The sequence below is a fragment of the Periplaneta americana genome, chromosome 14 (assembly GCF_040183065.1).
Source record: "Periplaneta americana isolate PAMFEO1 chromosome 14, P.americana_PAMFEO1_priV1, whole genome shotgun sequence".
NCBI lineage: Eukaryota > Metazoa > Arthropoda > Insecta > Blattodea > Blattidae > Periplaneta > Periplaneta americana.
In genome coordinates this window covers 30,467,449-30,490,906 of record NC_091130.1, presented here as the reverse complement: position 1 = coordinate 30,490,906, position 23,458 = coordinate 30,467,449, and the positions used below count along the sequence as shown (strand labels likewise).

At 37.2% G+C, this 23,458-nt stretch overlaps 1 protein-coding gene across 2 annotated transcripts in view; it reads right to left on the bottom strand.

Moving 5' to 3' along the window:
• The window catches only part of LOC138713236 (probable tubulin polyglutamylase TTLL9), a 616,516-nt gene that overhangs the window by 43,736 nt on the left and 549,322 nt on the right, over nucleotides 1-23,458 (bottom strand). For both annotated transcript variants that reach the window (XM_069845167.1, XM_069845166.1), the window contains exons 2-3: nucleotides 22,343-22,470; nucleotides 11,382-11,548 (exon numbers count right to left, since the gene is read on the bottom strand). In XM_069845167.1, coding sequence (XP_069701268.1) covers nucleotides 11,382-11,548; nucleotides 22,343-22,438 — 263 coding nt within the window. In that variant the 5' untranslated portion in view covers nucleotides 22,439-22,470. The remainder of the gene's footprint in view (nucleotides 1-11,381; nucleotides 11,549-22,342; nucleotides 22,471-23,458) is intronic.

Genomic DNA, 23,458 nt, shown 5'->3' with positions numbered 1-23,458 from the left:
TAATCCACGTATCTTGCGGTCGCCCTCTTCTTCTTCTCCCATTTGGAACCCATTTCAAGACAGTTTTCGGCAGTCTTTCGTTTTCCATCCGCTGAACATGTCCGTACCAAATTAATTGTCTTCTTTGTATTTCTTCGATGACTGTTTTTTATGCACAAGTCTTCTAATATCTTCGTTCTTGACCCTGTCTAGTCTTGACTTCATGGCTGATCTTCTATATTTTTATTCCACACTTTAAGTACCACCAGTGATACGCCAGTGAGAATCGCTGGGATAGGGTATGAAGCGGATTATAACCCTTTGTATTAGTGCTATTCCTGCAAGATAAAATACTTCGTTGCCGAACTCCAAGCTCTGGGATTGATCAGGTACTTGCCAGGGGATGAGACTTGGCTCTGTCAGGACTAAGCCAAAATGGTCCGCCTCTCAGCATCGGATCGGATTCACGAATGACACCTAGGCCGCTAGTCTAACTTGCAACAATTACAGCATATACAGAATGTAACAAAATACTTGTATAAACTTTGAGGCTGATTAGTGTAATATGTAGGCTAACTAGTCAGCGAGGTATGCAATGAAGTGGGAAAGGAACTGACAGCCTTACTCCATCATCTTCAGGCTTAGTTGCCTCATGAGTGATGCCTTATTGTGTCACTTATGAGGTTAAGATCTGTCTCCGGACAGTTTACTAAACAACAACAAACTTTGAGGGAGAGTTCTCCAAACCAAAACAAGCAAAAATGTCATATGTCTTTTAACTGTTCGGTTTTGTGAGTTTTGAGTATAAACATTTAATGCTTGGGTTTAGAGGTCCAATCCAATAACGTGTTGACCATAGATAGCTTCCTATCATAGCAGATGGATAGGTAGGCTTAGACCAGTTCCATGGCCAGCACGTTCGCCTGACCTAAAACCCTGGATTTTTATTTGTAGGGACATCTAAAAGCCCTAGTTTATGTATCGGACTTTGCGAATAAAGAGAGACTTCAGTAACGCAATATGAAACCATTCAAATTGTCCTGGAGTTCTTGAAATGGTATGATAGTTCATGATCCGACGTGTTCATGCGTATGTGTTTTATATAAACGTAATTCCGAAAATAGCGAAAACTGACTGGAGTAATACAAGTTATTTGATCCCAGGAACACAAGAAGGAACAAAACCAAGCCTAACATAGGGGCCTGGATTGTTTAAATAATTCCCAACAAAAAGAAATTATGAAGGTTGGATTATTCTCTATAGAACAAATACTAACCCATTTACTGTTCTAATTTGATATAGACTACATTGCTTATGCAAGAAAAGTGAATTCTCCATTACCGTATCTGTAATCGAAGCCGGGAGCATTTGGCTCGTTGCCACATACGTTGATTCCTCGGCTTTAGGCTTAGAGTAATATTTCAAACAAGGACTGTGAGTAGGGGAGAAGTGGGTACAGTGAGACAGGGAGAACAGTGAGACATTTTTTATTAGATGGTAAATTTTGATGTTGAAATGTTGGTAACAGTGGAGTTGTATGTTCTAACTCGATTTGATTCTAGTTATAAAGGTGAGTGATGAAAAAATAATTCGTAATTTTTCACTCTAGAAGTAAAATTTTGGCTTGTGTTTAATGAAGGTTATATTGGATATACAAATGAAATAGAAATATGAATGTTTTGTTACCTAATACTATGGTATTTGAAGTTATGTTTGGCAAAGTTTCGTCTTTCTTGTTTTGATTTTGAAGTGATGGCGCGATTTTTAAACGAACTATGCGTAAAGGGAACAGTGAGACATGCCATTGAAGGGTACACTGAGACGACTCACTCTTCCCATGTACCAATGATTTGCAAAAACAAACTGTGACAATATTACATTTACCGGTAACTAACATTAAAAATGAACATACTAGTAACCAATTTAGGAACTATAGCTTAAAATAATGGATACATTACATTTTAATGGTTTCTTAAATAAAAAATTATTCACAAAATTTAAGGAAATATTAAAAATTAATAAAGGATTAAATTAAATTCTTATAATTATAAGTTTTGTTGTCACCAAAAATTAATTTTATTTTTTCGCAAAAGTTTGAAAAGTCATGGAAAATTCACTTTTCTAAATGTTCCAGATGTTTCAATGGTTTCGAAGTCAGACATCAAAATGATTCTAAATAAGCCTACAGAACATGGCAAGATAAAGAGACAGCAAGCTTTCTTTTCTTTTGAAATAAATGTAAATAATTTCAATGTCCGTTAATAGACACTGTGATGTCTCACTGTACCCTCCTGAATGGGAACAGTAAGATATTTGCATTTTTTTTTGACAAACACGCTTTTGTTTATTATGTCCTTTATCTATTAACATTTTTGTTTATGTATTATTGTACTCCATGTTTTAATGTATATTTCTATTGTACTTGATTTTAAAAGTAGCCTACTTGAAATTTCACTTATATATCTATACTAATAATAAATCTGTAGCCGAAATTTTCCAAAAATAATTGGTCCTAACATATATAATTAACCACCCTGAAACCGAAAATCACTTTTTGAAATTTTTGTTTGTATGTCTGTCTGTCTGTCTGTCTGTCTGGATGTTTGTTACTTTTTCACGCGATAATGGCTGAACCGATTTATATGAAAATTGGAATATAAATTAAGTTCGTTATAACTTAGATTTTAAGCTATATGGCATTCAAAATACTTTATTTGAAAGGGGGCTTATAAGGGGGCCTGAATTAAATAAGTCTAAATATCTCGCTTATTATTCATTTTTGTAAAAAAAATGCTACATAACAAACGTTTCTTTAAAAATTATTTCCGATAAGTTTTATTCTTTGCAAAATTTTGATAGAACTGATATATAATGAGATAAATGAGTTTTAAAATTAACATAACGCCATCTAAGGCGGTGCCATGAAATAAGAAAAAATGACTTCGTCTATAAGGGGCCTTGGACAACAACAATCGAAAGATATTAAACATAGCCTACAGAGAATGTTTCTGAGTTTGTATGAAGTAATATCGGATGCTAAATTAACCGATTTGTATAATTAATTATTATTTCACCATTGGAAAGTGTAGTTTCTCTAGATGAACATAATGCTATAATGTTATTACAGTAACTTCTGAGTGAATCGAGGACAGGTAAGATTAAAATAGCTTCTTATGCACAGAACACTTAATAGGCTATTTTGTACATTCATTAAACTATGGTTGCATGTAATAACAAATAAGAAACACGTTAAAGGAACTGTCATTGCACCAAATGAGTGGTCCCGGGACGAAAATGATCGCATTTTAATAATTTAAATACAATTGAAATTAAGTAACGTATTAAACGATTAATCTTTCTATCAAACACGAATGTTCCCTGGATAAACCGTTCTATTTTAATTATATAATTACTTTATATTTATTTCTAAAAGGTGCACCCGAGCGCACGGGTACGGCTAGTGTCTTAATATTTTGTATCTCACTGTACCCACTACTCCCCTAAGTCATAGCATTCACGATGTATTGTATAATTTGTGAATACAGCAAACATAAATCAGGACGAAAATATACGCGCCTCGAGATGTGAAGTAATAAATATTAATAACAAACTGAGTACAAGATCTAATAATATTATGAGGAATGGCCATTTAACAAATCTAATATGCGACTGGCAGCCAAGAACTTCCGGTAAAAGAGAGTGCAGCGACCTGCGGGCACGACGAGATCATGTCAAGAGTTTAATGGTCTGTGAGATACACACATTCTGCAGTCTATCCAAACAACCTATCATGTGGCTTGAAGAACCAGGGGCACGCAAACTTCAAATCAAATTTATCGTTTTCCCATTACACAACCTTAAGATTTCTGCGATATCGTTACTTACTTACTGGCTTTTAAGGAACCCGGAAGTTCATTGCCGCCCTCACATAAGCCCGCCAGTGGTCCCTATCCTGAGCAAGATTAATCCATTCTCTATCATCATATCCCACCTCCCTCAAATCAATTTTAATATTATCCTCCCACCTACGTCTCGGTCTCCCTAAAGGTCTTTTTCCCTCCCGCCTCCCAACTAACACTCTATATGCATTTCTGGGTTCGCTCATACGTGCTACATGCCCTGCCCATCTCAAACGACTGGATTTAATGTTCCTAATTATATCAGGTGAAGAATACAATGCGTGCAGTTCTGTGTTGTGAAACTTTCTCCATTCTCCTGTAACTTCATCCCTCTTAGCCACAAATATTTTCCTAAGAACCTTATTCTCAAACACCCTTAACCTATGTTCCTCACTCAAAGTGAGAGTCCAAGTTCCACAACCATAAAGAACAACCGGTAATATAACTGTTTTATAAATTCTAACTTTCAAATTTTTTGACAGCAGACTGGATGATAAATTTTCTCAACCGAATAATAACACGCATTTCCCATATTTATTCTGCGTTTAATTTCCTTCCGAGAATCATTTATATTTGTTACTGTTGCTCCAAGATATTTGAACTTCGCCACCTCTTCAAAAGATAAATTTCCAATTTTTATATTTCCATTTCGTACAATATTCTGGTCACGAGACATAATCATAACTTTTTCTTTTCGAGATTTACTTCCAAACCTATCTCTTTACTTGCTTCCAGTAAAATTCCCGTGTTTTCCCTAATCGTTTGTGGATTTTCTCCTAACATATTCACGTCATCCGCATAGACAAGCAGCTGATGTAACCCGTTCAATTCCAAACCCTCTCTGTTATCCTGGTCTTTCCTAATGACATACTCTAGAGCAAAGTTAAAAAGTAAAGGTGATAGTGCATCTCCTTGCTTTAGCCCACAGTGAATTGGAAACGCATCTGACAGAAACTGACAGCTTTTAATAGAAATACAGATTTTTCAACACTATAAAACTAAAAGGCGAAGCCGGCTGTCTGAAAAAAGCAGCGTCTGTGACTCAAACGCCGACGCGCTGAATTATCCAGGCAGCCCGGGTTCGATCGCCGGACAGGACAGAATGAGCTTGTGGTGGCCAAAATAGACGTTGCAGAGGGGATTTCTCGGTTACTTCTGTTTCCTTCTATCATTCCAACACCACTCTCTCTCTCTACCTTCCCTTCATTTCATCGATCATTTGCAATAGACGAGAGTGAAGTCTTCAGGGTACTACGGGTTTTCAAAGATGTCAAGATATTTATTTCACGAATGATGAGAATTGCAATATTTTTATGTCAAAGAAAACGACTAAGTGAAGTGTCTCAGTTGTTCTAAACATGCAGTGAGGATCCAAATAATCTCCAAATGGAACTACTTGAATTACAGCACACTACTACAATTAAATATTCTAACGAAGAATACTGGGAACTAGAGATGAACAAAACTAACTGCCGCTCTCGCTCGCTGTGTTCATTGCATTTGTCTTTCGAGTCTCGGTCCGTCATTCTCGCTGCGCTTCAAGTCTCTCTCGTCATTCTCAAAATAGCATTTGGTCGGTGTGGAAAGATTTCGTAACTTTGAATAACATTACATCATTGAAATAAACAACATAAATGTTTAAATGGGACAAAAAGACAAAACACAACAGTATCTTAGTTATCAAAATGTTCTGGTTCTATTATGTGATATTACCTATAATTACTTACTTACTGGCTTTTAAGGAACCCGGAGGTTCATTGCCGCCCTCACATAAGCCTGCCATTGGTCCCTATCCTGTGCAAGATTAATCCAGTCTCTATCATCATATCCCACCTCCCTCAAATCCATTTTAATATTATCCTCCCATCTATGCCTTGGCCTCCCCAAAGGTCTTTCCTCTCATGTATTCCAACTAACACTCTATATGAATTTCTAGATTCACTCATACGTGCAACGTGTCCTGCCCATCTCAAACGTGTGGATTTAATGTTCCTCATTTCATGTCATATGAAGAATACAATGCATGAAGTTCTGTGTTGTGTAACTTTCTCCATTCTCCTGTAACTTCATCCCTCTTAGCCCCATATATTTTACTAAGAACCTTATTCTCAAACACCCTTAACCTATGTTCCTCACTCAAAGCGAGAGTCCAAGTTCCACAACCATAAAGAACAACCGGTAATATAACTGTTTTATAAATTCTAACTTTCAGATTTTTTGACAACAGACTGGATGATAACAATTAAATATTCTAACGAAGAAGAGAGATGAACAAAACTAACTGTCGCTCTCGCTCGCTGTGTTCATTGCATTTGTCTTTCGAGTCTCGGCTCGTCTTTCTCGCTGGGCTTCGAGTCTCGCTTGTCATTATCAAAATAGCATTTCGTCGGTGTGGAAAGATTTCATAACTTTGAATAACATACATCATTGAAATAAATAACATATATGTTTAAATGAGACAAAAAGACAAAACAGAATAATATCTTAGTTATCAAAATGTTCTGATTCTATTATATGATATTAGCTATGGTTATATAAATAAAAAAAACAATTCTCAAATAAATTTGCATTTCTAAGAAACATAAAACATGACATTAATATCTTTTTACTTGAGATTGCTCACTTGATCTTAAAACATATGAAAAGAAAATTCCTAGCCTTTTAATAAGAGCCTAGTAATTAAATAAAGACTGGGGAATGGATTATTATACACTGAAAGATAGAGAGGTTTCAAATAGGCTACTTGATTGTTTATACATATATAACAGTTGCCAAAGTAGATAAAAGTTCAGTCAAGTTGCTGACTCGGGACTTCGGGAGTGATCTAACTCGAGTCTCGAAACACTCACAACCAGTCTTTACGTCAAGGACGCGACGTAATATAACATTGTCGTGCGGGTTTTCGGCTTTGCGGGCGCTGTTAGTCCCGTTTTCTCGATCGTTGTTCATCTCTACTGGGAACTATTTACAGTAAATCAACAAATGTAATGACAATCTTCTGATATGTATACATTTGCGAGCCTTTACATTAAAAGCCAGTAAAGAAATAGGATAAGCGAAGATCACTTGGTGTATCTTCTAAGACTCTGTACGTCATCATTTGTGCCAAATATAGATAAACTTGTTAAAAAATAAATAAGAGTTGCCAAGAAAGTCACTAAGAGAAATGTAACGTACAAACGGCACAAAATCTACAATGTTCAGCGCTCATATTGAGATAATTGCATTAAATTTAGTTAAAGAATATCATAGTGCATTCAAGCCACCACTGAAACTCAGCACATATAGTCCATGTTTGTAAACATAGAGTACACGATCAGAACAGAACGTCACAGCTGGTGAAAGAGGTAAACCCATCCTCCCCTCTTCCAACTGTGGTTGGTCTATGCCCTTGTCTCAATTTGAGCATATTCCCAATCTCAGCGCTGATTAATCTGATGGCATCACGGTGTTCCGAATTTCACCGATGGCGTCACTGATGCTCCACCGGTGTCGCACCGGTGCCATCAGCTTGCAGAGGTGGTGGCAGTCTCCATCAGCCGCATCAGTGAATCTGATTGGTTCTTGTATAGGGCGGGAATTATCAGACGAATGACATCGTGCACTGTTGTGTCATGGCGGTGTGTTCTGCTTTAGTTCTGCTGTATCGTTTGTAATGAGCACAACGTGAAAACAATATGAAGATTTCTTGGGAAAAACGATGAATGTCACATTTCTGTTAAGGATTACATAATGATCTAATTGAGTCTATAACTGCAAGATGTAGTGCTGTTTCTATAGAAAATAAAAGAAAGGATTACTGTACTGTATTCGTGGTGATAATTCTTCTTTTCACCATTTTTCATAAGAACAACATTAAATTTCGCAGTGATCCATTGAATTAGATAATGACATCAACCTTAAGAAAACTGTGACATTCATCGTTTTTCCCGCGAACTCTTCATATGTTAATGGCTTATGAGCGAACATGTCAACGGACCAGTTATTACTACCAGTTCAAGAAATAAATTGTTTATGCTCTCTTTTCTTTGAACGAGATGGCAGTACAGAAATTTCGCAAAATTTTGCTATCGTAGCACAGACAACAAATTATACAGTCGCCATGACAGCAATCGATCCTTCCAGCAGTTTTGTTCCTATTTCGCTGCAGCGTGACGTCATTGTTATCCACCGGTCCGGTGAGATTCGGAATACGCTGAATCCACGAAGGAAAATGATGTCCCATTGTAACTACATTTTGGCCCTAGCTCCTCATGTAGATGTGCAAAACGTATAGCATTACATTGCTAGTCGCACAAGAAGGCTCTGTCTCTTTGGCACTTACAACTTTTTATGTCCAGTCTTCAATTAATTATCTTCAATCGAAACTGAATAGCCTACTTATCCATGTATATACCTGTACATGCACAGATTGTTGGACTCATGTATTTATTATAAGTTCTATCTAGCCTTTATCGGGGTTTTACTTTTATCCGAATTTTTGTTCCTTTCGGACTTGAATTAGAAACAAAATATAGGTTTGGAAGTAAATCCCGAAAAGACAAAGTATATGATTATGTCTCGTGACGAGAATATTGTACGAAATGGAAATATAAAAATTGGAAATTTATCTTTTGAAGAGGTGGAGAAGTTCAAATATCTGGGAGCAACAGTCACAAATATAAATGATACTCGGGAGGAAATTAAACGCAGAATAAATATGGGAAATGCATCTTATTATTCGGTTGAGAAGCTTTTATCATCCAGTCTGCTGTCAAAAATTTGAAAGTTAGAATTTATAAAACAGTTATATTACCGGTTGTTCTTTATGGTTGTGAAACTTGGACTCTCACTTTGAGTGAGGAACATAGGTTAAGGGTGTTTGAGAATAAGGTGCTTAGGAAACTATTTGGGGCTAAGAGGGATGAAGTTACGGGAGAATGGAGAAAGTTACACAACACAGAACTGCACGCATTGTATTGTTCACCTGATATAATTAGGAACATTAAATCCAGACGTTTGAGATGGGCAGGGCATGTAGCACGTATGGGCGAACCCAAAAATGCATATAGAGTGTTAGTTGGGAGGCCGGAGGGAAAAAGACCTTTAGGGATACCGAGACGTAGGTGGGAGGATAATATTAAAATGGATTTGAGGGAGGTGGGATATGATGATAGAGAATGGATTAATCTTACTCAGGATAGTGACCAATTGCCGGCTTATATGAGGGCGGCAGTGAACCTCCGGGTTCCTTAAAAGCCAGTAAGTAAGTAAGCAAGTACTAGAAACAAAATTCCATGGTATGACTTGACTTGACTTCCACTTCAACACATGATATCATAGTCACAAAAGAGAAACGTTATTCTATCTGCAATTCGAATCTACGGTACCTGTTTTCACTCAAAGTTAATATTTCATAACTTAACGATTCTTAATAAATTAGCAAAGAATTTTACTAATATTTCTTCTTGTTTTTCTTTCCTGGTCCTATAGCTAACACTGGCCTCTCGGTTTAAGTTTGGATTCTTAAAAATAAATACTGGAACTAGTAAATTAAGTTCTAATCCGTGAAGAATTTCTAATATTTACACAAACTAATGGTCCCACCCTCACGTACACACAAAAACATGCACCGTGCAAAGAAACAGAGTTGTCTTACTCCTATACAAACATCGTCTGCGATGTTTCGACCTCACCCCACAACTCAGAAAAGTAGGGCACGAAGCTGTTACGTCAAATGAGATAACGTCTCCCCGCATTGTAGCATGAAGACGATCTTTTCTGCAGATAAACTTTTCATACCTAACTGTAACAATCCACACACTTTTGAAGCGTACAAAATAACAGAAAAATGATATAGTTCTGCACCACGTACTCTGCAGTTTCATATATATACCTACCCAAACAATATGTAATGTGGCGAATTTGAAGAGTTGATGTTATCAATCAGAAGTCATGAAACGAAAAACCAACTTCTATCTTACGTTATTACTTTTTGAGATAAATTCGTTTTATTCACGACCGGTCACTATAATGCTTTATGGCCCCCAAAATTCGTCGTAAAATATAATTTCATAGCTTCAGGCATGATATTAAATACGTAAATCATATTATACCATGAGAACAATAGAATTTATGCGATTAATCCACTTTAACGTTAACAACATAATTATTACAATTTAATAAAGGAACTGCTTGTTTATTTTGATGACGTGAATATGTTAGGAGAAAATCCACAAGCTCTTAGGAAAAACACGGGAATTTTACTTGAAGCAAGTAATGAGATAAGTTTGGAAGTAAACCCCGAAAGAAAACAAAGTATATGCTTATGCCTCGTGACCAGATCATAGTACGAAATGGAAATATAAACATTGGAAATTTAGCCTTTGAAGAGGTGGAAAAATTCAAATACCTTGGAGCAACAAACATAAATGACTCTCAAGAGGAAATTAAACGCAGAATAAATATAGGAAATGCCTGTTATTATTCGGTTGAGAAGCTTTTATCATCCAGTCTGCTGTCAAAAAATAGGAAAGTCAGAATTTATAAAACATTATATTATCGGTTGTTCTGTATAGTTGTGAAACTTGGACTCTCACTTTGAGAGAGGAACAGAAGTTAAGGGTGTTTGAGAATAAGGTGCTTAGGAAAATATTTGGGGCTAAGAGGGAGAATGGAGAAAGTTACACAACGCAGAACTGCACGCATTTTATTCTTCACCTAACATAATGGGAACATTAAATCCAGACGTCTGAGATGGGCAGGACACGTAGCACGTGTGAGTAAATCTAGAAATGCATATAGAGTGTTAGTTGGAATATATGAGGGGAAAAGACCTTTGGAGAGGCCAAGGCGTAGATGGGAGGATAATATTAAAATAGATTTAAGGAAGGTGGGATATGATAGTAGGGATTGAATTAATCTTGCTCTGGATAGGGACCGATGGCGGGCTTATGTGAGGGAGGCAATGAACCTCCGAGTTCCTTAAAAGTCATTTGTAAGTTTTATCTCGTTTGGTTTATTGTTTTCTTTTTGCTCTTCACATTCCGTTTCAGGAAATCGCGGCAGATGGAACCAATTCAGATGCAGTTGATTTGTCCATGAAGAACTTGTCCATCAATTTTCATTTTATTTTCCACTTAATTTTCAATGTATTCTTTTGCTACTGGACTCAATTTCCAGCCTTTATAACGCTTTATATCCAGAATTTCTGCCCCTGCATTTGCCAGTAATGTAGTACATGAATTCCGAAAGGAATGTTCGGTATAAAATTTTGGATTACACAAAAAGCCTACAGTATTTTGGCCAAAGTGCTTCCGGACGATCCATGTCCACACAATAAGCACCTTATAGCTATACAATAAATTATGTTTAAGTACAGTAATTACAGAAATTCTTTTAGTACGACAATTTCGATCTAACTTGCTAAGAAAAAAGTAGAACCGAAAATTACGCCACGCTCAAACAGCTAATTATCCTAACCAGTCAGTAGAAAATAATAACTTGAGGTTCAGAGAAGCGTACTTGAGTCGTTTGAGGTTCCTGGCCAGCAAATTCTTTCGTGTGAGCTCGTAGTGGTTCCTGAAGTGAGGCACCCTCTGGTGTGTGTTGAGGCGGAGGTTGTCCAGTGTCGCTTTCAGCTGGGTCACCTCGCACCAGAACAGGTCCCAGTTGTCGTCGTCCTCACCAACCTGCGAATCGTCACAAATATTTTTATGTAGCTATTCCATGGCTACTTGCCCAAATACCAACTTACTTCATTGGAAGACGCTGAACGTGTCTGGAATGGTTGTGATTGAGTTTTAACTGTCCGCAAAATTAGTGGACTGTGGCAGTGATAAAAACTAACTGTGCACACAAAAATCGGTATTATAAAGGTGACACAGACTTTTTTTTATTATACGTTTCCTGATAATACAGTTATTTTTTTTCGTGTTATAAATACTATAAGTATTACATACTCCTTTGAAGAGATGGAAAAATTCAAATACCTTGGAGCAACAGTAACAAATATAAATGACATTCGAGAGGAAATTAAGCGCACAATAAATATCGGAAATGCCTGTTATTATTCGGTTCAGAAGCTTTTGTCATCCAGTCTGCTCTCAAAGAATCTGAAAGTCAGAATTTATAAAACAGTTATATTACCTGTTGTTCTTTATGGTTGTGAAACTTGGACTCTCACTTTGAGAGAGGAACAGAGATTAAGGATGTTTGAGAATAAGGTGCTTAGGAAAATATTTGGGGCTAAGAGGGATGAAGTTACAGGAGAATGGAGACACTTACACAACGCAGAACTGCACGCATTTTATTCTTCACCTGACATAATGAGGAACATTAAATCCAGACGTGTGAGATAGGCAGGGCATGTAGCACGTATGAGCGAATCCAGAAATGCATATAGAGTGTTAGTTGGGAGGCCGGAGGGGAAAAAAGACCTTTGGGTAGGCCGAGACGTAGATGGGAGAATAAAATTGAAGAGTCCACTGCAAGAATGATGGATGTCATTTGGAATACATTTTGCAGGAGAAGCAATTGAAAGTTTGAAATGCTTAGCTCTCAAAGCTTAACTGAGATTTTCCGATCATTACTGGACAGTGACTATCAGTGTTAATGCCATATAACTCTCTATGTACATTCTTTATGTCTTAAGCTATGCATTGACAGTCTTGGTTCATTTTCGACAAGAAAGTTACATCCACCATTCTTGCAGTGGACTCTTCAATTAAAATGGATTTGAGGTGGGATGTGATTGTAGAGACTGGATTAATCTTACTCAGGATAGGGACCGATGGCGGGCTTATGTGAAGGCGGCAATGACTCTCCCGGTTCCTTAAAAGCCACAACTAAGTAAGTACGTTATAGGGCCTTTGGTCCACTACGCTTCGTCCACTTTTTTCCTTCTCCACTGACAGATTTGTTCATTTCATGATTCGTCTATTAAGTTTTGTCCACTGACCATTTAGTCCATTTTCATGCTTTGTCCGTTAATGTTTTCGGGCCTTTGAGGTTCTTTCATAAATGTTTCAACAATTGTTTTTGGTTTATTATTTAATACTTTTGTTCACATTTTGTAACAGGTGTTTAGCAGATTCATTCCTGTGTAATACTTACTTGGGCTTGAAAATGATATTACTGTGAGTGTAACGAATGAAGAGTCCGATTTGAGAACCTACAGTTTGAAAAATAGTCACTTTAAAAGATATTTATTACTAATGTGCATAATATTAAACCTAATATGGAAATTGAAGATAAAATTATTCCAGTTGGAATAATTTTATTATTATGAAATTGGATATTTCATTTTGGTTCAATATATAGAATTGTCGCGTTAAGCATTATATTTTATCTCATAATACTTAAACATTATTTTAATTTTCATGTTTAACTTTATGTATTGTGGGTCCCTATCACCACGGCATGGCACGTCCTCAGGTTGCGGATGGAGGAGACGGCCTTCAGATATGGAGGGTAGCTGCGAATATATTGAATAAGCAGTCGTGGACAGCCGATAAGGTTCACCGTAAAAAACAGCTTACGAAAAGTCAAAATAAGAGAAAAAAAAAGACCTTTGGGAAGGCCGAGATGTAGATGGGAAGATAATATTAAAATGGATTTGTGGGAGGTGGGTTATGATAATAAAGGCTGGATTAATCTTGTTCAGGATAGGGACCGATGGCAGGCTTATGTGAGAGCGACAATGATGCTCCGGATTCCTTAAAAGCCAATAAGTAAAGAAGTAAGTAAGTAAGTAAGTAAGTAACTTTATGTTTGTACATACAAAGTAAATGCATGTTAATGAGGCATTTTTGTTTTATTTTGTACATCATTTCGCGACCTCCCTCAACTCTTTACACGACCCCAAGAGGTCGCGACTATCTGGAACATTGTCGGTCACTTTTCAGACAATCACGGATTTTAACAATAATAAATTTGTATATACATGATCTAGGACTTTACACTCGACAAAATATCGACAATTACTCATTAGTGGCTAATATACATGATCATGAAATTAGAAATAGTGAACAAATTAATATTCCATATTGTAGATTACACAAGAGCAACACAAACTTTTTAATTATGGGGATGAAATTATATAATAAGCTCCCAAGTGAATATTATGAATTACCAATCAATAACTTCAAAATTAGATTTTACAATTGGTTATTAAATAATCCTTTTTATTCTGTTGCTGAGTTTTTCAACACAAATTTGTATGAAATTGTATTTTAATAAACAAGTTTAATTGAAATTTAGTTAGTTTTCTTTAATTTAATAGTTTCAAATTATTTCATGTTTTCATTGTATTATTTAAAATTTTTCCTGTTTGTTTTATTAGTGTTTTTAAAAATGTATTTATATGTGTTATGCTCGACCATGCCGAAATGTAGTAATTATACACCTGGTAGCAGTCCTTTACTGCATGTCATTAAAGTACACCTATTCATTAAAGTTCAGTTTTTCGATTATTCTCGCATATGCAATCGAAAGACAACTAGGGAAAAGTCACGGAGGCTGGAAATCCAATACTGTCACAGAAGGTTATGTTCTGTTACTATAATAATTAGCGTTAATTGTAAATAATATTCAAATAAATTCAATTTGTCATCTCGTTTTTCAATGTCGAATTCAATTTCAAGGTTATATAAAGATTAATTTTTATTTTACTCTCTAGATTATATCAAGGTCGTCGACATTCGTCTCCCGGAAAAAATCATTACTTTCGCGTCTGCGCACATCTCACAATTTATGAGGTAGGCTATTGCACTCACTCACATAACAATAACATGAATGCTTATGAATAATTTCAAGTTAGAAATATGGTCGTTTCATAAACACCCTCGCGTCTTAATTACTATCATTATAGGCTCCTTGCATAATGTGCTATTTTAATGTATTCTGACGAAGCCTAAAACTGTATGTCTAATGGCCAAATAAATTGAATTGAATTTAATTTAATTTAATTTAATTTAATTGACCCATAGTTTGAGAGCCACTGATTTATAGAAACTGCCCTCGAACACGAGTTTGCTCAAATGGGTGTGCGCTACGTAAATAATATGTATTCATTTTGTAAATATGTAGCAATAAATACTAAATAATTTTGCAGCGCTAACTCTCGAACAGTAATGTGCATTGTATGGACATGTAGTCCCGAACCGTGGAATATGTTAAGGCTGGTTCACAATAAACCGGAAACGAGAATCGGAACGAAAACGAAAACGGTAAAATTGTTAAAATGTGTACATTTAAATGTGAGCATTCACAATTAACGAAAAGCATACCGGAGCCGGGGATCGGGAACGGACAGTTGGCCAAGTTTCAACTTTGGCGTTCACGTTTCCGATCACAGCCCACTAGATTCATTCTATTGCCATCTAAAAGCTATTTTGTCGTCGTATATTTTGTAGCAAGAAGACCGTGACATAACCTATGCATTATTTTGTTCTGTGCTGTGCATCATGGAGCAAGTTTTATTTTATGAGATTCTAATATTGAGTGTTGAGGAAAATCCTCACGTTTACGATAAGCGGCGCGCCTCGTACAAAGATGAGAAAATGAAGGAGAATGCGTGGCTTTCAATAGCTGCATCTTGGAACACCGATCGTAAGTGAATCATATTTTATTACTGTATTGGTTGTATGACACACTACATATTCATGCCTCAATTCAATAACTACTGTTGTGTTCATTTTTGTTCTATTACAAATGTTTCTTCTCTAATTATTTTACGTTATGGTAGACTTAAAATAGGTTGTGATAATAAAGGTGCATGGGCATATTTATAATACCGTACCTAATTAAATGTTTCAGTTGAAATTTCGAAGTTGGTTAACCTGTGTTTATGTTGGCTGCCGTGTACTCATGAGAGAACGCCATTGGTCAATTATATACAAATAACATCAGAATGCGTAATATCGACTTTACATATCGTTATTGACATGCATATCGATATGCATAGTCGTCTACGTTCTCGGTTTATTGTGAATCAAAAATTTTCATATTCACGTCCTCTGCTTCTCGTTTTCATTCTGGTTCTCGTTCCCGGTTTATTGTGAACCAACCTTTAGTCAATGTGCAAGAACCCGAAGACTTCGTGTCAGAGCATGGCAACTTCACTTCTCCACCTCAAAGACGTTTACACGGACAACTTATCATCACACAACTGTCTCACAAAATGAAGCACCCGGAAGCAGCTCAGCGTGACAATTACAGACGTGACCTGTCCAATAATTTCACAGTGAGTGCAGCGTGAAGACGAGTCGTCGCGAAGTGTCGCGTCGCGATCATTTAGTAGCAAATTAATCGTGGGAGTTGACTGCACGCACGGCTTGTGTCGCACCGCAACTGTTCCGTTGACTCATTAAATACAACAGTGCAAGGTTCTCAGACTCCCAGATGCTGAGAGATAAGGTTAGAATTCTATACGCACGGGAAGACACGGAGGACACACTTTTAGTGTTGTAGAACGGTATCTTCGTCTGCAACAATGCTACACGCTACTGCTCGCTTTACCCCTTACTTTTCTAAGTTTTTTAGGACCTTCCGATTCTTCTCAATTATATAACCATCAGCAGTTTGGCTTCAGGAAGGGAAAATATATGCCAGACGCAATTGGACTGCTGTGAACAATCGGAGAAAGATACCTAGTGAAGAATAAAGAAGCGTAACAAGTTGTGGATTTAGAAAAGGCATTTGACAGAGTGGATTGGAACAAACTGCTGGCGATCCTGAAGAAAAATGTTGTAGATTGGAAAGAGAGGAAGCTGCTCAGTAATCTTTATATGAAACAACGAGTCAAATTCAGGATAGGAAAATAAATGTCAGAAGGAAGTGAAATAGGGAGAGATGTAATACGACAAAGATGTCCTTTATCATCTACATTGTTCAACATCTACTTGAAGGATTTAGTATAGAACTGTTTTCAAAATATGGAGCGATAATAATAAGAGGGAGAAGAATTAAGTGCATAAGATTTGCTGATGATATGGCGTTGTTAGCAGAAGAGGAGATGATGCTAAGAGATATGTTACTAGAGCTAAATGACAAATGTGATCAGTATAGGATAAAGGTAAATACATTCAAGACAAAGACCACGGTTATCGGAAGAAAAATAAAGAAGATAAACGTGAGAATACTTAATGAGGCAGTAGAGCAAGTGGACAGCTTCAACTAGGCCTTACTTGAGGTGAACTATAAGCAGTAACCTGATTTTCTGCCAGAAAGTCAAAAGGAGGATAGCATTTTTTTTTTACCTTGGGGATTAATTGAAGTGAATTTTAATGGCAGGCAGAGTAACTATCTCTTGCCCCCATGTTTTAAATTGCTACCAGTGCACTTCATTAGAACCAGGTACCCAGCTTCGAAGCCGTTAGCCCTGTGAACTTACAATATATTTATTTTCCCCTAATTATTATAGTACAGGTTATCTAAGAAATTAGCAAGTTCTTTGCGATAGTAGAAGAGAAAGAGTGGGGGAAGGGAAGAGGAGGAGAGCAACGGCAAAGAAAGCTTTTTATAGAAAAAAGAGCATCTTCTTTAGACCTCTGAAAAAAATTCTGAGGAAGATACTAGTGAAAGGCTTTGCGTAGAGTGTGACATTGTATGGGGACAGAAACATGGATATTACGACGAAGTGAAGAGAAATGACTAGAAGCATTTGAAATGTGGATATGGAGACGAATGGAGCTTGTAAAGTGGACAGACAGAATAAGAAATGAAGCTGTGCTAGAAGGAGTATATGAAGGAAGATTAATGCTGAAACTGATCAGGGAGAGAAAAAGGAATTTGTTTGATCATTGGCTGAGAAGAAATTGCCTACTGAAGGATGAACTGGAAGGAATGGCGAACGGGAGAAGAATTCGGGGCAGAGGAAGATATCAGATGATAGACGACATTAAGATATAGGCCTATGGATCATATGTGGAGACTAAGAGGGAGGCAGAAAATAGTAAAGATTGGTGAAAGTTGGCCTCGGTAGCGTAGTCGGTATAGCGCTGGCCTTCTGTGCTCGAGGTTGCGGGTTCAACCCCGTCCCAGGTCGATGACATTTAAGTGTGCTTAAATGGGGCAGGCTCATGTCAGTAGATTTACTGGCATGTAAAAGAACTTCTGTGGGACAAAATTCCGAAACACCGGCGACGCTGATATTTTGTTGCAGTTACGAGCGTCGTTAAATAAACCATAATAGCCACCGGCGTGGCTCAGTCGGTTAAGGCGCTTGCCTGCCGGTCTGAAGTTGCGTTCGGGCGCGGGATCGATCCCCGCTTGGTCTGATTACCTGGTTGGGTTTTTTCTGAGGTTTTCCCCAACCGTAATGTGAATGCAAGGTAATCTATGGCGAATCCTCGGCCTCATCTCGCTATCACCAATGTCATCGACGCTAAATAACCTAGTAGTTGATACAGCGTCGTTAAATAACCAACTAAAATAAAAAAACCATAATTTTCTTACAACATACATACATAAATACATACATACATACATACAGTACATACAGTCGACCTGGTTGGCGAGTTGGTATAGCGCTGGCCTTCTATGCCCAAGGTTGCGGGTTCGATCCCGGGCCAGGTCGATGGCATTTAAATGTGCTTAAATGTGACAGGCTTATGTCAGTAGATTTACTGGCATGTAAAAGAACTCCTGCGGGACAAAATTCCGGCACATCCGGCGACGCTGATATAACCTCTGCAGTTGCGAACGTCGTTAAATAAAACATAACATTTTAACATTTACATACATACATACATACATACATACATACATACATACACACACATACATACATACATACATACATACATACATACATACATACATACAAGCAAGCCACCGGCGTGGCTCAGTCGCTTAAGGCGCTTGTCTGCCGGTCCGAAGCTGCGCTCGATCGCGGGTTCGATCCCCACTTTGGCTGGTTACCTGGTTGGGTTTTTCCAAGGTTTTCCCCAACCACAAGGTGAATGTCAGGTAATCTATGGCGAATCCTCTGCCTCATCTCGCTAAATACAATCTCGCTATTACCAATCTCATCGACGCTAAATAACCTAGTAGTTGATACAGGGTCGTTAAATAGCCAAGTAAAAAATACATACATACATACATACATACATACATACATACATACATACATACATACATACATACATACCCTCCATTATTTACAGTAAATCCACTTCCTTGCCATTTTTTCAAGTGCATTTCAAAACGAGTTACAACACTCGAAATAGAACGAATTTCAATAACTCCGTTAGCGACAGCTTGTGTATCTGTGCCCTAGGTCTCCGATCATGCGCAGTATCTTGTATCCGTGGCTTCGCATATTCAAGCGCCCCATTATTTCTTGCTGATACTGTAGACATTAGCCAAGAAAAAGCACTGGAAAGATAAATAGGAAGATAGGTAGAAAGACAGAGATAGACAAGGAGACGGACAAGACAAAGACGCAGGTAAGCAGGCAGGCAGGCAGGCAGACAGACAGACAGACAGGGAGGCAGGCAGGCAGGCAGGCAGGCAGGCAGGCAGGCAGGCAGGCAGACAGTTGGACAGATAGCTTACCAAACCAACCTGGTGCAATATATATATTTTTTGTATCTTATGGTGAAAAATAAAATGGAACAGATATTTTGGAATCACTGTTAGTGAATTGAAGTAAAACAATTATTCCATTCTAAGTCATTTACCCCATTGTTTACCAACTGCAATTGTTAAAGACGAAGGGGAAGTAAAAAATAACGTGACAAAAATAAAAATTAACGAAGTATATATTTTCTAAGTGTGCTCGAACCCACAACCTTAAGTGATCCTTACATTAACGCCGTTACGCTTGAAATACCTGGACGACGAGTCTCGCTTTACAATCTGCACGATCCATTTTTCACGTTTATGAAATATTTTGCTCACATGATAGGAATCAGAAAGCATATTACTATATTTTAAAGAATCGTGAAATTCAACTCCACGGTGACTCACAATCCGTCGATATCGTGTAAGAAACCATTACACGAACTCTAGCATAACAAAATCTAATCTAATCTAATCTAATCTAATCTAATCTAATCTAATCTAATCTAGCTAATCGTAATCCAATCTAGCATCACTTAATCTAATCTAATGTAATCTAACCTAGCCTAGCCTAATATAATCTCATCTAGCAATATTTAGTCTAATCTAATCTAGCATAATATAATCTAATCTAGTCTAATCTAGCCTGTCCTAATCTAATCTAATCTAATCTAATCTAATCTAATCTAATCTAATCTAATCTAATCTAATCTAATCTAATCTAATCTAATCTAATCTAATCCAAGATATCCTAGACAGCCATCGGTGTAGCTCAGTTGGCTGAGGCGCTTGCCTGCCGATCCGAAATTGCGCTTGGGCGTGGATTCGATTCCCGGTTGGACAGATTACGTGGATGAGTTTTTTCTGAGGTTTTTCCAACCATAAGGAGAATGTCAATAATCTGTGGCGAATCTCGATCTCATCTCGCCAAATACCATCTCGCTGTCACCAAACTAATTTATTCTAGCGTAGCTTTATCTAATCAAATTAAATGAAAATTAAGTTTATAAATCGGTAATATTACTTAACTCAAAGTATAAGTAATCCAATACAATTAAATCGTATCAAATCAAGATCGAAATTGCACGAAATTGATATCACTTCACTCGCAATCGAAATTAAATCGGAAAGTATAAAATTAAATCGAATAAAATTCATATAAACGTAACTTCAAAAATACGACATTTAAAATTAAAAACAGTCCTTGCGATATTTTCTCTCTCCGAAAATATCCCCTAACAAATTCATTGATGCCTAACTATGGCATTATCAACAAAGCCATTTAGCCATTCTTCATTAAATTTAACTGTCCAATAAATGGAAAAAGTAAACTTCAGACCAAAGCTCTTTAAAAGAATAGGGCCAATAAAAGAGGAATGCGGAAATTAGGAAAGATTGGAGAATGCTGGGTTTGCAGTGAAAGACTGTCTTTGGACAGAATACTATGAATGAGTGAATTCAGCATTCACGCCACACGCCTATTTTCTCTCGATCCAGTTTTGTTTCTTTCACTCCATACGCATTTTTGAGATGACCAAATTCTGTCAATTTGAGAATTAGTGTAATGCTGCAGGTGAAACCAGGCTTCATCCGTAAAAACGTAAAAATGTTCTAACCAGGACTTCAACAACATGGTGTCGAGTCTGCAACAATTTACAGTATTGAATATACTTCTTGTGGTCGCAGAATTGAAGCTGTCCGCTTCATGTCATGTTTGCATTTTTTCTTGGGAAAGATAGATGTGGTAGTTTCGCGTTGTTTTCCACACACCACTCTCTCTCTTTCGCAAATTAAAAGATCCAAAAATCCAGGGGGCCCCAACTTGTGAAGAGAGTAGATTTGACTAATTATGCTTTCCGGACTTCACAGAAATTCACCGCAATGGTTAAATATCAGTAAGAGATAATGATCTTAATATTCATAATTTTTTTATTTATTTATTTAACCTGGTAGAGATAAGGCTATCAGGCCTTCTCTTACCCTCTACCAGGGAATTACAACTACAAGATTAAGAATACAATTACAATTATAATTATAATTAATATTGAATTTACAAATACAATGAACATCGAAGTACTAAAAGATTAACTGATTAATAAAAGCTCGACAGTTTATTGTAGAAGCTAAGAAAGGAGAAACATTTTTTTTATTAATTAAGTAAAAATTAAATCTACTCTACGCGGTAAGAAAAATGCTTAATAAGTTTGCTTTTGAACGCTACTAAATTCCGACAGTCTTTGATGTCACTGGGTAGGGTATTCCACAAGCGCGAGAGCGAGATAGTGTATGATGATGAATACGATGATGTCTGGCCAATGGCCAATGTGCGGCTATTTTGCGTGCGTGTGAAGAGATTATGATATGATGACAGGTAACTGAAACGGGACTTGGAAAAGGAGAACAAGAGAATGAAAATTTCTACGTTCGTTAAGCCGTAGCCAGTTTAGAGTTTGGAAGGATAGGGTAATGTGGTCAGCGCGACGGACATCGCAGACGAAGCGAACACAAGAATTATTTACACGTTGTAATCTTTGCGACTGGTTGACATTGAGGTCAGTCAGTAGAGAATCACAATAATCGAAGTGGGCCATTACTAGTGTTTCCACTAGTATTTTCTTGAGTGATAGCGGAAGGAATTTTCGAATGCTGTTTAAGGAATGTAGTATGGAAAGCACTTTTTTGATAATATGAGTTACTTTGTTATTCCAGTTTAAATGCGTATCAAGGTAAACTCCTAGGTTTTTAACACAGGAAGCAAAAGGGATTATTGTGTCGTTTAACTTGACTGGAAGAGTAATGTTGCATAATAGACGTTGATGTCCCACTAGGATTGCTTCTGATTTTCTTGCATTGAGAGTCAAACCAAACTTTCTGGCCCATGGAGATATAGATTCAAGGTCCTATTGCGTATTGCGTCATACCTGCCACCATCCCCTGTCTCGCAGTACGTCCAAAATGGTGGTGCTGAAGTCACAGCGGAATTTCAGCTTCTTCTTGCTCTTTTTGGAGGTGGGCATCGTCTTATCAGCGGTCTTCCTAGTATCTGGACCTGTAAAATAGCGGAAGCTCTTTCAGTGCTTGTTAATTAACGTCTTCGTACTTAATGTGGGCATGTTTGTTAGGGAAGAAGCAGTGAAATGAGTTTCTGGGCGTGGGCAGCGAGGATTGGGTTTGTACCGTGCCAATTACACCTACAAATACCGTTAAGAAGTACTGTTTACATTTAGTGGCAATGGTTCTTAGTGTGACAGGCCGGAAGTTGTCTTTCCAGTAGTCTTTCTTTGTAGCCTACATAATTTCCTCATTACAGTTCTTTGTTGTTCGTCGTGTCATTGATAAAAAGTCACTGCCGCTACCTCTCTGCCTCTCCTTATTTTTGGACCCCTCTCTATATAGCTTTCTTTTTCTCTCTCTTACATATCATCGTGTGTGTGTGTGTGTGTGTGTGTGTGTATTCAGTACGAATGGGAGAAAGGAAGTGCCTCTGCATATAGACAGTATAAGTTGTTTCTTCATACATATAGCTAGTGTCAGCGTTTTCGGCACGTGTCCTTGAGTAAAAAGCTGTAGTCCGGGTCAGCTTACTTCATACCCTAAGGGTGAAACCTAACCATTTTTCCCCTATTACTGCATATGCTAGTGGATTTTGGTGATTTTCTAGTTTGCAGGTTGAATTTTTTTTTACCAACTTCGTTTAGAATTTAGATACTGATAGATACTACAAATGGTAGTGATTTTGTAACTGTTATGTTGGCAGATGAGACAAATGTTGTCAGTACTGGAGTTCCATGAAATTAAAATTGTACTAGATTTCTAAGCCGGTTACTTGAAGCTAGTGAAATGTGAACATATTAATTAATATTAATACATAATAGTTATTTTATGTGTTGCGTTGTGGTTATAATTCAAGATTATAATCAGGTAAGTTTTCGGAGTTAGTACTAACAATTTGATGTGGTCAAACAAAATACATTTTTAGGTTAAGTCTCGTAAATCAATTGTTTAGCCAAATCAATGAATTTCATATTGCCAGACAA